Source organism: Sprattus sprattus (genome assembly GCF_963457725.1).
Source record: "Sprattus sprattus genome assembly, chromosome: 10".
Lineage (NCBI taxonomy): Eukaryota > Metazoa > Chordata > Actinopteri > Clupeiformes > Clupeidae > Sprattus > Sprattus sprattus.
In genome coordinates this window covers 8895361-8912058 of record NC_137908.1, presented here as the reverse complement: position 1 = coordinate 8912058, position 16698 = coordinate 8895361, and the positions used below count along the sequence as shown (strand labels likewise).

Here is a 16698-nt window from a genome sequence, read left to right as displayed (position 1 = left end):
CACTTATGAGCTACTTTTAGCCCTAAGATTCTTTGTGAATACGGCCCCAGGTGTCTCAAACTCAAATTACCTGGGGGCCGATGAGCGTCCAGTCTGGTTATTGGGGGGCCAGGTTTTTACGGTAAACGTTGGGGTGGCCCATTTATTATTCTGTGTCATATTCTACTTCATACTGTACAAATCATATTTATTCACTTATTCCACTTTACATATGCACACACTCTGCACTTGTATTGCCAATTTGCACTTCTGGTTGGATGCTAAACTGCATTTTGTTGTCTCAGTACTTGTACTCTTGTACTTGTGCAATGACAATAAAGTTTAATCTAATCTAATCTAATCTAAACTCATAACTAGCACACTTGGGGGGCATATTTTGGAAAATGTAACATGAGAAATGTCCCTGCGTGGACTAAATTGCATATCAAGGCAAGGCAAGTAAGATGGCCCCTGCCTAACTGTGAAGAACAGTGATGTCCAGTGGCAGGTAGCCTGTGCAGTTCAGTGCTCCACAGTAACAGGGTTTCCTCTGCAGGGAGTCTATACTTTCCCCTGGGTCCCTCTGCTCTGACACAAGGCTCTGCTCAGAGCTCAAGATCTTTGTTGTGTGATTGTTGTTGTACGTGCCAGAATAATCAAATGTCAACTCCTCATCAGGGTCAATGTCCTGCACAGAGAACAGTGACAGTCGAGGCACCATGGAGTGCACACGTACTGGTACCATGAAGAGGTTGGGCTGGCACGAGTGGTTGATAAACCGGCCCACATTGCCCCTGGCGAAAGGGTCCACAAACGTCTCTCTGACTTTACCCTCGCCGGCATACTCCCTCACAGCGATGATGTAATTCATGTCCTCTGGTCCCTGACTGAGCTGTCTGAGTCGAGCCTCCTCTAAGCCAATCACCTCGCCGGCGTACTCACACACAAAGGAACCACGAGGTATGGCTTCCATGGTGCGCACACCCCACCCGCGATCCTTTGTGTGGAACACAAGCAGTCTGAGACTCACTCCTTTCTGCACCACCCGGTTGGAGCAGTCTTCGCTGCAGTCACACAGGGCGTTGCATTCAAACACAGGCCTACTGTAGTGACTCTCCTTGTCCCTTCGCTCCAGTAGCCTGTGTTGACCGTCATATGCTGGGCCATATCGCTGCAAACACTGGCACTGCTCACTCTGGCAGGACTGCAAGTGGCACTGACATCCGGGAAGGGTGATCTCACTTGGGTCACTGCTGCAGCCAGGCCCTGGGACATTTTCAGGTGTGTACTGAAATAAGAGGAAAAAGAGCAAATTCACACTAACTGTACCTCTGATTTTCTGAAAGGCAAATGTCACAAACCCTGTACAGCGACATAAAGAAGGCTAATGAAAGGAAAACAGCAGCTAAGATTGTTTTAGTCTTGTTTGTGCACCATCAAGTGTTTTTCACGATCTTTGAGGCCAAACGTGACCTTTCTCTGTCAGTGTACTATCGCTATTGGCCAACGAGGACGAAGACCGTAGAAATGTGCTGCCATCTTCTGGGGAAAGATATGCTACTTTCAACCGTTTCCTGTCTTCACTTTTGAAACCTGTACTGACAAGAGATGAGGAAACGAAGCACACGAATGGAAATATTACCTGGAAGTTGGGAAATGCACCTTTACCGACATCGCTGCTGTCAATTACAACTACAACGTTCTCGAGGCCATTGCTCAAATCTTGGTCATCAGAACATGAAACGTCCCATGCACCAGTTAACGCCATCTAGCTCAATGACGCACCAGAAATAATGTGTTGGTTCCAGTGACCGATTTTATTTCGAGAACACGGAAAGTGTTGGTCCGCGACTTGTTAAGCTTTGCAGTAGTGGAACAGTTTAGCTTCCATAGTATGCTGCTGTTTACTGGCCTGCACCATGGTTGCGATTTCTTCCGGGATACATTAACACTAGCTCCGCCCCTATGTGCCTTGTTGTTAAAGAAACATTATCACGTAAAATATGTAGGCTATATATTTGCATTAGAACATTTGTCATTAGCCTAAGAATGCTACAATACCTAATTAAAGGCCCATTTTATGATACAGAAACTGTAGAGAACCAGAGGATATGTACCAGAATACCAATCTGGGATTTTCTTCTTGTGGTGGTACTTTTCTCACACTACAGGAATATTTGAAAGACCTGCTGCAGAGGACCACCTGAGGGCATGTGAGTGGACATAAAACAACAGAGGGTCAATGATGTAAGCTTTTAACTATTAAGAACTTTGTAAACAACTAGAAGGACTTCATTCAAAATAAATACAATCTAAAAGATACAGGGTGTCAGTGCAGTGCTACTAAAACTGCACGGTCTTCCTTAAAAGTCTAACAGCAGAGTTCTGAATTAGCTATTAGTTTCCCAATTTGAGTTTTTTGAAAGATCAGTAAAATAGCTTTACAGTAGTCCAGTATTCCAATAAAAGCATGAAAGAGCTTCTTAGCATCTTCGGCAATATTTCTGAGATGGAAAAGTGCTGTTTTGGATACCTTGCTTATGCGAGATTTGAAACTTAATTCTTAGTCCAAAATTACTTCCAGACTTGTTACTTGACCAAGGTTTCCTAGACTAGTAGGAAGTGCATCCCTTTTGGCTTGGGGGGCAACTAATAGTACTGTATGTCTGTCTTGTGGTCATTCAACATTAAGAAATTGTTTCTCATCAGCATAACTATGAAAGTTAGACATTTTGTTCACACACACACACACACACACACACACACACACACACACACACACACACACACACACACACACACACACACACACATGCAAATGAAACATATCACTTTCATTTTGTGTAAAGCGAATACTTTTACACACACATTGATTTAACCCACGAAGACAAAATATGTCAAGTACTAATTATTTATTTAATTTCATTGTATCTGTTGCTTTGTAAACCTCATGGTGCTTTTGCGTAGGGATCTCAAGTGTTAGAATGAGAAATCTGCAGGTATGTTGCATAAACCGATTGGCTTATTTCATTATTGGGAGGTTGACACCTCAAACAGGATTTCAGCGCTAAGACAGACTTGTGTGTGAAATATATGAAGGATCTTTTGAAAACTTCAAGTCTTCAAATATGTGAGATTGGAAATAATCAGTAAGTGAAGCATTTGGTTAAAAATACTTACAGAGTTCTTTCAATTTAAAAGTAGAAATGTTTCAGACTCAAATTTGTATTCTGTAGAATAGTATTATAGATTTCTTAAATTCACAACAAAGCAGAAAAAAGATTAAGTTCTGTTACAAATAAGCTGTCTAGCGATAACATTTCTTCCAACTCCACAAACGAAGGACATAATTATTGAGTCAAAGCAATACAGACATGTGGAATATGGTCAATGTATAACAGAATGTAAGCATAGCAATCATTACAAAGCACCAGGGTATAGGTAAAGGTCTCCAGAGGTCAGTCTTTTATTTAATCGTTTGATTGCCTCTGCATAATTAAAGACGCTGTATGTGGGATTTACAGGATCTTTTTGCCCAAATGGAATGCGGTATTCATTGTTGTAACTTGTAACTTTCAATCAATGTGCTTCCGTTAGCTTAGAATGTGCCCTTCGGATCTACATAGGGAGTGAGCCATCTTCCATGGAGCCGTCCATTTTGTGCCGCCATATTTCTACAGTAGCCCAGAACAGAGAACAGAGGAAAGGAGAGTTTTGCTTCTTATGTTGAAGTGGCTGGTAGCTTGAATTTAGTGGCACCAGTTGGAAGAGGAAGAAGAAGAAGAAGAAGAAGAAGAAGAAGAAGAAGAAGAAGAAGAAGAAGAAGAAGAAGAAGAGGAATCAGTGGTTGCTGGTGCTGGAATCGAAAACATGAAGCAAAACGAAAAAGAGACAGGCGACTGCAGAGAACAAGGATTAACATTGGCCTGGCCTTTCCCAGATAGAAATCGCTGATGAAGGACAGATTGGCGTTGAAGTCGTTGTTGTAGTTTTAGCTAAAACATGGCTATGGGCTTAGTTACAAACACAAGTACTTTTTCCTGTGTCAATGTTAAATACCATCTCATTGCTACCAGGATTGTAATATTACATTCATGCACGTTTAGCTAGAATTTATCTTTGTTATCTGGACCTAAAAGACCCAGTGACATTACCAAGATCAGGCCGCAGGTAAACATTAAATGTTAAATGAAAAAGCTTTGGAGCCCTTGTCAACCAACAACTAAACTAAACCAAACTTCACAATTTAAAGTCCATGAAAGCTATATGACCAACAGTTTTGCAGACTAAATAACTAAAAACAACTTCTAAATATCTATCTAAAGTAACCTCATCACTTGACATATTGTGACTACTGTGGTTGTGGATAATGCCATCATTTTGGAAGTAGCTACTGGCACCTGAATGACATAGTACTTGTACATTCTCCTACATGCTTGCAAAGGGAGGGGTGAGGCAGGGGTATTCAGTTGGTTGTGGTGTTCCAACCTCACCACTAGACAGCACAAAATCCTACACACTGCATCTTTAAGTGGAAACATATGTTTCGAGCTCTAGGGAATAGTTACATCTGTATATAGTACATCTACTGGACATATCTGTATGTAAAGCAGTCATGCGTTACATTTTTTACCTTTAATTCTCTTACTTCTGGTGAGATTCCTGATACCTTGGGCAATTGATATGACATGTTATTGCTTGCTGTTATCCTTAAGCAACGTTCGTTGGATTTTCATTTTATAAACAGCTTAGTCATTCAACCAGTCTTTTCAAAAATGTCTTGTTAACCTCTACACCACTAGGTGGCACTATAAGACTAAATGGGTAATCCTTTGCTGAAAATGTGAGGCAAGTGATCTATCCCTCCCCAAACACACACACATACTGTACACTATACGTATACTTAATTCAGCAGCGAGTAATTTCCATTCATATTTATACATTTTAAAACTAGTCATAATCACTCGATTGCCAAGCAATCACTCTTCTTTTTTCTCCTGCTCAAATATTTGTCTAAGTGGCAAATACCTACCTGTCTTACTGAGCTGGAGAAAAATGAACAAAATCTGAGCTCCAGATTGGGGGGGGGGGGGGGGGGGGGGGGGGGGGGGTTCCAGGTTTTGCAGAGCTATCTGGCTGACACAGAAATCTCTCTCAGTAGCCTACCCCCTGTTGATCAGCTTATCCCAACCCGCCCTGCCAGTCAGCGTGTCCGTGAAGATAGCAGGCTTGTGCACAGGCACAGGGCGAAACCCCAGCACCCTGAGAGTGACATCATACATCCTGTCTTAGTGCAGCACTGGTGCCATCCAACTCCATCTGTTCATGACACCAATGGGGAGAGGAGCTCGTATAGCGCTGATACCAGCAACAATGATAACACTGCTAACACTCGGTTGTTCAGCCACATTCAGCGGTCAATTTTCTTTCACTGCTGGTGACTAAGGCCAGAGTAGGAGAAGGTGCACATTTAGAGAGCAGGTCAAGCGAGACTATAGCACGAGTTGACCTATCCCTGTGCAGGTGCCATAAAGGACACGTTTGTCACCGGTTTTAAATTGAACTCGGAGGTGGCAGGCTTTATTCATCCACAGAGTAGAGCAGTCCGGGGTTCTCTGACCGGCTTTTCATGCCTGATGGACTCTGTTAAAGCACCTTTTTTTTTATTTCCAAGGGCACATGGACCTTGGCACTCCTGTCCTGTGCAACGAGTTAAGAGGTCTGACGCACCAACGGTCCGCACCACCTCATGCTCAATTGGCCCATTCCAAGTTAAGCCACCAAGCCACCACATTTAGCCCCCAATGTCCCAGTCAGGTGAAGGCAATTTAATTTGGCACAGAGGACAGCCAGAGCTGGTAATTTATCAAACATACAGCAACAAGACATGATTGTCAGCCAGGCCTCCCTGACCAATAGTAATACTCACCCTTATATATAGAGTTCCAAAACAAAACCAAAACATCCACCGGTCTCATTGCTCACTGTGAAAAGCCTGGGGTGTCACCCGTCAAACGGCCAGGGAAGTCAAGTTGAGGTGCGAGCGACCTCCCCTTTTTTACACGAGGGTTCCAGTTCGTGCTGCGCTCTGCAGCCGTGGCATGGCTGCGGTGTTATTTTTGTGTTGTCATGGATAATTGATGTGCAGGGGTCTATTCTCAGGTGGCACAGGCGGTCGGGCCAATGCGGAGAGGTCACATTGCTGGCTGGCATTTCCGCTAAATGGAACGACTGACCTCTTATCAGTTTCTTGAGTGTCAAAGCTCCTTCTCATCCACTCCCCCTCCCCCTCCTTCTCCTACCCCCATCCCATCCCTTTTTATCCCTACGTCCATTTTCTTAGAATCTTCTGATTTATTTGCCAGTGGTTGGGGATGCTCTTTCTCTTCTGTCACCAAGGGCAACATGCAGAGGGACATGGGGGACATTTCACCAGCCATGACTGTCTAATGCCTTTCGCAAATACATTCACTTTGCATGGATGTTTGACATTAACAGAGGGGAAAGAAAAGAGAAAGAGCCTTGCCACAGATCTGTGACATGTAGATTCAGCACTCAGCAGAGGGGAGTGTGCGTATGTGTGTGTGTGTGTGTGTGTGTGTGCCTGTCAGTCTAACCTTCTTCCAATGCTTCAAACCTGCCTTAATTAATTCCATAGTTCTGTTTTAATAAGGAAGATTCAGAGATAACTTGAGAAGATGGTAAGAACGCACGTAGTAGTAAACAGTAGAAACTCAGCATGCAATGCCACAATAACCATAGCCCCCCCACCCCCACCCCCCCTCCCCACACACACTCATCCTTGTATATATTTTTATCTCTTGGCTTTTGTATTCTCGTATAGCACAGCACAAAATTACAATCACCTCTTGCTCTTGGTTTTTACATAGCTTGCTCTTTAAACATAGCAGAGCCAGAGGCAGCAATGCATTGTGATGATAAACAACAGGGTATGCGACAGAGTGAGGATGGAAAACAGAAAGCCCTCCACTTCACAAACCAGCATCTGTCTCTCTCTCTCACTCTCTCCACCCTCTCTCCCTCTTTCTCTCCTTCTCTCCGTCTCTCTCTCTCTCTCTCTCACACACTCTATGCTGAGTGACACAAACAATAGTTGGTAGCAACGGAGAGGTAACCATGGCATCCTCTGGGGTATTAGAGTCCACTGTTAATGGGGCGCTCGTTCAGTATCCATTAATTCCCTTGGACGGCATTTGCGGTACTGCAGACTAAATTCATCAACAGTGTGTGCAGTGCAGCTCCCAGAGAGATAGAGAGAGAGTGAGAGAGAGAGACAGAGGGAGAGAGAGAGAGTGTAAGAGTGAGAGAGAGAAAGACTATGGAGAGAAAGCAGAACCATCATTCGTCCACTACTTGGCTCTGTTCTACCTCTACTTTGTTCTGATTGACTTGGCCTTTAATTGGCGGTGATGGTGCTCCCCAGGTGGTGGAGAAACACCCTCTGCGCCATGCAGCTCACTGACAGCCTGGCGCTTTTGTTTGACTCGCCAGCACAAAGGCGAGCGGAAAGGTTTGCCTGTCTCCTCGTGTTACTCTGAGACCAGCTGATTACTGCGACTCGCCCCATTGCCAATTAACTGAGTTTTCATGGGCAGGAGAAGGAGAGGGAGAGGGAGAGGGAGAGGGAGAAGGAGAGGGAGAGGGCCGGCTCCTTCCATCCTTTTGAGGCCCTCCTGATGGTTCTTCAAAGACTCGGGACATAACACATGGAATGACAGCTGACTGTAAAAAAAGAATGAAAAGGTTACTTAAAAAAAGTTGTAGGGGAAATAAGTGGAACAGACAGATATGAACCAAAGAGACAAAGACACCATAATAGAGGAGAATAGAGGGGATGAAAAGACACTGCAGGGCACAAGAATGACAATAACGGAGAAAATTAAAGTTTGAATTACAATATGTCAATGCGCGAAAACATTAGGAGTATAATTGGAGAAGCAACCAGGCTTGGTCGCCATGGCAGACTCTCTGGGTGACTGCTTCTGCTGCTAGGCAACTGCAATGGCAGTATGTATGACTTCTCACATGACAACACTTTCTCAGCAGGCAATTAGGAGGAGTCAGCGATGTTCAACAATCTCCCAAGGGCACAATGCATATGGATGTTGTTTTCATAAATGGCAGTTAACAGGAATTATGTACAATGTTACAATTGGCCAGTAATGGATAACAGAGACATGTTTAATCACTTAAACCTTCATTTATCTTTGATAAACATCTTTATCGTTAAATCAATCAATATTTTCATCTTGTAATGTGAGATCTGTTGAAGTAGTAACAAAAATAAATCTCATCTTTATATTTAGGTCTAATGCTGATAGTACATAGGTTATTCAGATAGTATATAGGTTTTATTCCAATAGAAAAGAGCCTTGTAGTGTCTTCCTCGGAAAGCGCACTGTAAGTAAAGCTCTTAACCTTGACACTTAACTTTAACGATGTAATGAGAATATGATGGCTTATCTGTCATATCACAAAAGCACAGGCTATTCCCCTGAACCACTCTGGGCAGGTTACTGCAGGGAGCCTTAGGTGGCAAAGGGCCCAATCAATCCATGGACACATCTCCCTTATGAAAGAGGGAGCGAGAGAGAGGGAGAGCTGGGATTGAAAGACTAAAAGAAGGAAGGAACAGATAGAAAGAGAGCAACACAGACAAATAAAAGAGAGTAAAAGAGTACAAAATCACACAAATAGGAGGCTGTTGTTTTTAATGATGAACACGTACCGATTTAACACTGTTTTGTCCTTCAGCGGCAGCGGGAGAGAAGATGTAGGTAGCTGGCCTCAGGGTTGTGTCAGCAGAGTGACACTGTGTACCAAAGGCAGTCCCCTGATGAGGCACAAAACCTCAGCACTAACCAAACCACACGGATCTACTTCAAACAGGACAGAGCAAATAGATAATCAGACTGCAGCATCATTAAATGTGCTATGTCAAAATGGGATGTATTTCCACTAGGGATGTACACAAATCAAAATACGTTATTTGGGAGAGCAGAAATAATGTGAAGTAAACAGATATTTCCTCAAATCAATTAATATCATAATGTATGGCCACAATCTTCAAAAAGTCATAATCTGTTTTCAACGTAGGACTTTGATTAAACTAACTGGTCGTTCATTTTGAAAATTTTGAAAAGTGATTCTACAGTATTGTGTCTTCTCTCCAACCAAGTCCGGACACAGCAGGCAGCGCAGCGAGCTGCACCCCAGACCGATACGGCTATCACTCAGGGAAACTCTGACACCGAGGAGGCGTCGTGATCCAGAGCTAGCAGGACAAAAGTGTGTGGCAGCTGGAGTTCCTTCAAACCCCTGCAACCTATACATCAAAATGAAGCTTAGAACCTGTGATCATTTCCTCCATTTAAAGATTGAATTATATTTATATAAATTGTTGTGCCTTCAAAGCATTACATTACATTACATATATTATATATATATATATATATATTTGCTAATAATGTAATGCTTTGGAGGCACAACAATTTCATTGCCAATACAACATTTGCCTGGACACTTCTATATACTTTTGGTCTTCTCTCCGAATACAGATACAGATGCAGATCCTCTAATTCCCACTTGCTAATCAGCTGCAGTAGTGTCTCAGTGTGATGATACTATCAGTTGAGTTAATAAGACCTGATAATAAGCATGCTAACACTGCACAGAAGGCTAGCTAGCGCTGCAAGTCTTCTTGCTCCCTGAAACCAAAGGAATAGATTTCACTGGTTGAGTTGACAGATGCAGTGAGTCAACTGATATGAACACATGGAGAAGCCTTATGAAGTTAAATGACTTCTATGGCATGGCAAAGGATGGGTCTGCTCTTTTTGTCTCATGAGAGATAATAAGCTAATCAAATTCAGAGTTCCATTTACAACCCAAATGACTGAGTCAGTTATAAAATGAAATAAACAAGGATCTTAATGGGTTTTAGTCAGTAAAGGATGGCAGTAATAACTTATATGGAACATTATACAGACATACAGCATTTGTGAAAAAGAAGTAATTTGTTTAATGGTTAATGACAATATTAAACACCATATCTAAATCTTAACTAACCAGATGAGCCTTAGTATGCAAGAGTGCGTGAAACGTGAGAGTGTTATTTGAACATGTGTCTGTGAGTAAGAGTGTGTATGAATGTGTGTCGGTGAGCAAGAGTGTTATATAAACGTGTGTCGGTGAGCAAGAGTGTTATATAAACGTGTGTTGGTGAGCAAGAGTGTTAAATGAACGTGTGTCTGTGAGCAAGAGTGTTATATAAACGTGTGTCGGTGAGCAAGAGTGTTAAATGAACGTGTGTCTGTGAGGAAGAGTGTTATATAAACGTGTGTCGGTGAGTAAGAGTGTTAAATGAACGTGTGTCTGTGAGGAAGAGTGTTATATAAACGTGTGTCTTTGAGTAAGAGTGTTAAATGAACGTGTGTCTAGCAAAAGTGTTATATGAACGTATTTCTGTGAGCAAGAGTGTTATTTGAACATGTGTCTGTGAGTAAGAGTGAGTATGAACGTGTGTCTGTGAGCAAGAGTGTTATTTGAACATGTGTCTGTGAGTAAGAGTGAGTATGAACGTGTGTCTGTGAGCAATAGTTTTCTGTGTGTCTGTGAGCAAGAGTGTGTATGAACGTGTGTTTGTAAGCAAGAGTGTTATATGAACGTGTCTGTGAGCAAGAGTGTGTATGAACGTGTGTCTGTGAGCAAGACTCAAGAGTGTGTATAAACGTGTGTCTGTGAGCAAGAGTGTGTATGAACGTGTGTCTGTGAGCAAGAGTGTGTATGAAGTATGAACGTGTGTCTGTGAGGAAGAGTCATTGAATAAGACATGTTTTGAGAGTGTAATATTACAGGTTACAAGTGGGAAATATGTGGGTTTGTGTGTTATTCTTTGTTTTACCTTTGTGCGTTGAAAATGGATGTGGGCTTACTGAACACATGAGCAAGGAGAGAACAAAGGTGTGTGTGTGTGTGTGAGTGTGTGTTACAGGAGGTCTGAAATTCCTCTCAGCATGTATTGATGGAACATCGAAGGGCTGCATGCATGTGTAAACATGGCTGCACAGCTGTCAACAACTGCAGGGTTATCCTGGTTACCAGGGTTACCTTGTGCAGCTAAAAAATCAGGTGAAATCAATAAGCCATGAAATGCAGAAGGTTAGTTAAGACCCTTTCTCTTTGTAAGGCACCCACCTTAGTGTAGGGTGTTTGACCGAGACAACTAACAAGCTCAGATGAAACACACCGCTCATGAAGTCATAAACAGCAGGTCACAAACATATCTCACAGAAACGTATGTAGCAATTGGTACCTTGGTAACAACTTCTGCTATGATATGCTCAGTAGTGCAAGAACAATAAAACCAAGTCTGCCTCCCTCCTGAAAAGAGCTTCAAAACCATGCGGCAGTGAGAGATTAGTAGTAAGAGTAATAGTCTGGGAACCAGGGCAACTGTATATGATTTCATTCCAAGTTCCTATAAGGTTTCGTGAGATGTGTTGAACATGAACCTGGTCACACATTTGTCACAGGCGTTGGTTTGCACAGCCGCTCGTACTGGTTGTGAATTTAGCTCTCTAGTTGTATTGGTGATTCGACGACAGGTCACTTTCACCTGCAGGCCTGCGTCTCTGCATTGGTGCACCTGTACGAGTACAGGATTACAAAACTGAGCTAAACTGTGTCTTCTCTCAGATGTGAAGATACAGGGCCCTCGTTCTTTTGTGTGTGTTGATACTGACATAGACATCACATAGACACTTTGACCTCTTTGATAAAGCCACGCGTGAGCATGTGGTGTTGTCGCCCATGCACACTGCTTATGCGGAACTGGGTGTGTTTGTTTGTTTGTGTGTGTGTGTGTGTGTGTGTGTGTGTGTGTGTGTGTGTGTGTGTGTGTGTAAGAAAGTGTGTGTGTGTGTGTGTGTGTGTGTGTGTGTGTGTGTGTGTGTGTAAGAGAATGGGCATGTGTGTGTGTATGTGTAAGAGGGTGTGCATGTGTGTGTGTGTGTGTGTATCTGGTGTGTGTGTGTATGTGTGTGTGTGTGTGTGTGTGTGTGTGTGTGTGTGTGTGTGTGTTCCTTCCCCCCAAATGACACATTTACTGCCCCTCTGCCCTTAAAAGCCGCTAAATCACTGGCAGCTCAACAGGCAGGGGCAACTGTGTGGATAATGGTGTTTAAGAGCGTTCCCCATCTCTCCCACATGTTTTAAGGGCCGATCGATGCAGTCGACAAATGAAGTCGTAAAGAGAGACAGTGACAGATGGCCATATTTTTTGAAAAGGGACATGTCAGGTACAGAGCAATAGGGCAGAGATGACATCTCATACAGGTCTTTGTCCTCATGCCGATTTAAAGTGTGTGATGAAGGGGGGCTACAGGAAAGGGAGCCACAGACTGCTCAGATCTAAGGAATATTGGATTGTTTGTTTGTGTGTGTGTATGTGTGTGTGTGTGTAGGGGGTGTGTCTGTGTGTGTGTGTGTGTGTGTGTTTTTGTGTGTGCGTGTGTGAGAGACAGAAAGACAGAGCGACACAAACAGAGAGCATTAGTGTGAGGGTTCTAGTGTGTATAAGGGATAAGGAGATATCATCTTCAAAATAATAGCTTACTTACAGAAAATCTGGATCACCAAATGGGTTTATATTTATGCGTGTCAGTGCTAGCACAGTTTGACAGCAATTTCTCCTGGAAATAAATAAAACAGAACCTTAGTGCCCCTGAAACAAATAAGCTTTCACTGAGTGTAATTCACTTAGACGTAATGGAAATAGACTGATCTTTGAATCGTTTCTCAGTCTCCATGAAATTCAATTCACATGTCTGTACTGTAAAGGGAAAGCCAGTAATGCAAGTAAGAAAAGACTCTCGAGAAAAGCACTGGACCTTTTTTTTTTCAAAATATAAACAACCATGGTGATACCAATCCGTTTGTCAGTCATTGTGTTGGGGTTGCTTCAACAACAGATCAACAATAGATGATAAACTGTTTGCTGTGAACAATACCATATGCACAATACTATGTGGCATAACAACATAGACTCCTATAGATATAGAAAGCCAATGGCTTAATTCATCCCTTTGCAGATTGACCAGTTACAGGTTTTAGTCATCCAATTTTAAGAATCCTGTTTAGCTTCCATTTTGATATTAGTATGTAAGGTAGTATGTAAGTTAATATGTGAGTTAGTATGTAAGGTAATACTAAGCAGCATTACCAAGGCAGTCCTCATTTCAGCAAATACATGTTATAATTCCAAGGTTTCTTTTGCTGTAAGCATATGGCAGCAAGTGTCTATACAGTTGTTCTGTATCAGGGTTTCAGGATTTTTTTATTGCCTCTATGGTGTCTGCAAATAACGTATTTTGATGGACAAATTTGAAATGTACTGGTCACATTTCAATAACAGTCTATGTTTCAAATAGGAATACAATGTACACCTAGGTTGACAAAAGAATGTCAACGACCTACAATTATTTTGAGGGCTTGCTGTTTAAGCAAAACTCTAGCCTGTTCAAAAACACAGCTAGACCTACAGGGCATCAAATAACATTTAATTTTCTCCTTTATTTCATTGAGGCAAACTCCTCTGCTGCCCACTTGAAATCAAACATGTATAAAGTGTCCAATGTATCTCTGTAGCTTACCCCGTCACTTTCTCCTCCTCCAGACGACTTTGCAGTGCCGTCTCTATTTGATTATGCAGAGAGGGAAAAAAGTACTGTTTCTCTGTCAAAACACAAATATCCTGTTTAAGATAGCCTACGTTGTAGCTTACCTAAAAAAACAATGATGAAAATATTTACCAGACATTTTGACTGGCAAGTTTTTCATCAAATGTATCATTTGTTATCAATTGTACCAGGCATAAGAAAATGATCAGCTGACGATGTCCTACATACATCACTAATGATATTGACCAAGTCTTTTGTTAGTCAGACACAATGAAACAGATACTTTTAATGTATCTGTAGATATGAGGCTGGCATATGACAATCACAAAATATGAATGTCTTCATTAAAAACAGCTCCATGCCCTCAGGGACTCTCTGAGGTCTGTGGGTGAGCACATCTGATGGCAACACTGCATGGCTTCAGCTGCTGCGTGATAATAATTGACCAGTCACGACTGTCCGCCAGAGTAAAAAAGTCCCGAAATAGGCACATCGTTTCACACCATTAAAAACAGTGAGCGCTAATCCTTAGCTGGGTGGTGAATAATGATATTAATAATTGTGTTATGGAGTGCCATGTGCAGAGGGTCATTTTGGGATAAAAGGATGCCTTGGTTGGGGCTGTAAGGGGGGGGGGGGGGGGGGGGCACTTGTGACTGCTGGCACAGCACTCCGCACATTCATTAGATCCAGGCTGGAGGGCATGGCCACCAGAGCAGGGCAATTACCCTGTAATGGATGAACACATTGGATACACGTTTTCACACACACAAATACACCCACCCACACACACACACAATCACTTTAGCATCATTGTAAAATAAAATAAAATATTCATCTCGCTATACTAGGCCATCGAAACTATTTTACGAATAATCAATGAGGATCTTTTTGAAAAGAGACATATCAGAACAGACATGTTTTCTTTTTCACAGAACATCCTGCTGTGGTACTTCTAGTATCCCCACATGGTACTCAGGGACTGTGCTGTAGTCATAGCTCTCCTATTATTCCAGTGGACATGAAAAGGCTGTTGAGGAGGTATGGTGAGAGGTGAGGTAGAGGCAGCAGCAGAGTCAGACATGAACTGCGAACTCACCCTTCAAGTGTGCGGGCGTTGTCACAGCGTCTTTAGCATGCATTATGCATGATATCTCGGTTAAGGCTTTCAGGCTCGTCGGTCAGAGGTACAGTTGCAAGCCTTTTGTCCTTGCTCAGATGGAGAATGAAATCTCGGCTGGATCAAAGAATCTAATGAAGGGCTCGGTTTTAACGATGAAGACAAAGGACATCAGCATGTGACTATTGTCTGATATTCATTGCATGGAACCCTGCCCCTCAACACGCCCACCCCCCCTAAACAAAAAATCCTTTCAAACATGAGAACACTGAATATATTTATAACAGCTAGGCAAATATTCTGCCCAGTCTCCTGCTTATCTGAATTGCCCATCATAATGTCTCTATATTTTATCCTCATAATGGATGGTGCTGCAATTGCATTCCTACACAAACAAATTGAAACTGAGACATGAGAAATATACAATTCACAAAACAGAGAGACAGAGAGAGAGAGTTTCTCGATATGATCTCACTTGACAGAATAATCTGTCTCTGACAATGATAGCACCGCAGAGTGCTGCAATGTTATGCAACAAGACAGGGCCCCCAAGGGCCACCTTATAAAAAAAAAAATTTGAAAAGTGCATTTCATTCTAACAGAGTAGGTCTAAAACACATGGGTTATCAAGCTGTCCATGTGAATAGCTGAAGCCGAAAAATGTATTGGTCAAACACAAACATGGCTACACTTTCAGGTGGTTTTAATATGCTTACTCTGGGATCTCCGCTGTCTCCTCCTCATGGCAATGGCATCTATTTTGCCCCTGGCTAATGAACGTCTCGAGCTGCTGAGAGGGTCTATTCTTGTTGACATGCAAAGCACTTAAACCCCATTAATAAGCCAACAACACTTCAAAGGGGAACTTGTTCAAACATAATGGAGAAATGAATAGTTAAGATGAGCACGGGGGCTTGTGCTTGTGCTTGGGGAGTCAATGATAGGCTGTCATCTTATTCCTTAATGCAGTGTTACGTGTGGCAGCAGGAGGTTATATGTTTATATACAGTATAATGCTGGTAAGTGACTGTAAATCTGATTACTGTTGATAGTCGTCTGTGTTCAATGACCTGGTTTCTTTAATGCTGAGAATGCATGGAAAGTCAGGGGAGCAACATAAGGTTAGCCGTAAAGATGCTGACTGTACTGTTGTCAGATGCTGAGCTGGTAAATCTGCATACGCACAGAAACACACACACACACAAACACAGACATGTGCACAGACATGTACAGAAACATGATTATTTGCACACACGTGTACTACCATCACCATCACAATGTTATAAGAATAGAAATACATTTTGTGTTCCAAAAGAGTTGAATTAGATAAGATGAAGGAGCATGCAGCCCGTAGAGAGTGGACAGTAGAGAGTGATCACATAGAGAGTGGACAGTGGAATCTGCTCCATGTCGATTAATGGCTTATCCCAAACATATTGTCTTTTTCAATTATTTATAAACATCTATAGGAACTCTGAGATTCCCATATCTACTGCATCACCCTGTACAAACACACCAGGGAAATATCACTGTCACACAAACCTCATGACAGAAGAGCATGTTTGAATGGGAGACAATAAGAAACCTCTGCATGATGGAGGGGTGCACTCCACCCATGATCAATGACAGTGCTCACCTATTCTCCCAGGCAACCCTTAGACAGACGTATTTAGTGGCACTACTATGGCACAATTTCCTACAAGGAGTTTTGTTTTTATAATATGACTTCCAAAATGTCTTTTGGTATAAAATACGGTATAGCCGTATGATCTGCGGTTCAGATGCAAATGTGTAGAAATATATCAAACATGTCCACATACCAGAATACAGTGCGTGTTAGACAGACCAGTGACCACAGCGGATTGCCCTGAGATCTGTTTGCGGCCTTGTGCGCAAACA

At 42.4% G+C, this 16698-nt stretch overlaps 1 protein-coding gene across 1 annotated transcript; it reads right to left on the bottom strand.

Moving 5' to 3' along the window:
- Positions 1-454: 454 nt before the first annotated feature.
- Positions 455-1747, bottom strand: setmar (SET domain and mariner transposase fusion gene; the record flags this gene model as incomplete). The annotated part of the gene is made up of 2 exons (XM_080846747.1): positions 455-1267; positions 1622-1747. The coding sequence occupies 2 exons, from the start codon at positions 1745-1747 to the stop codon at positions 455-457; spliced, it is 939 nt and encodes a 312-aa protein (XP_080702873.1).
- Positions 1748-16698: the final 14951 nt, after the last annotated feature.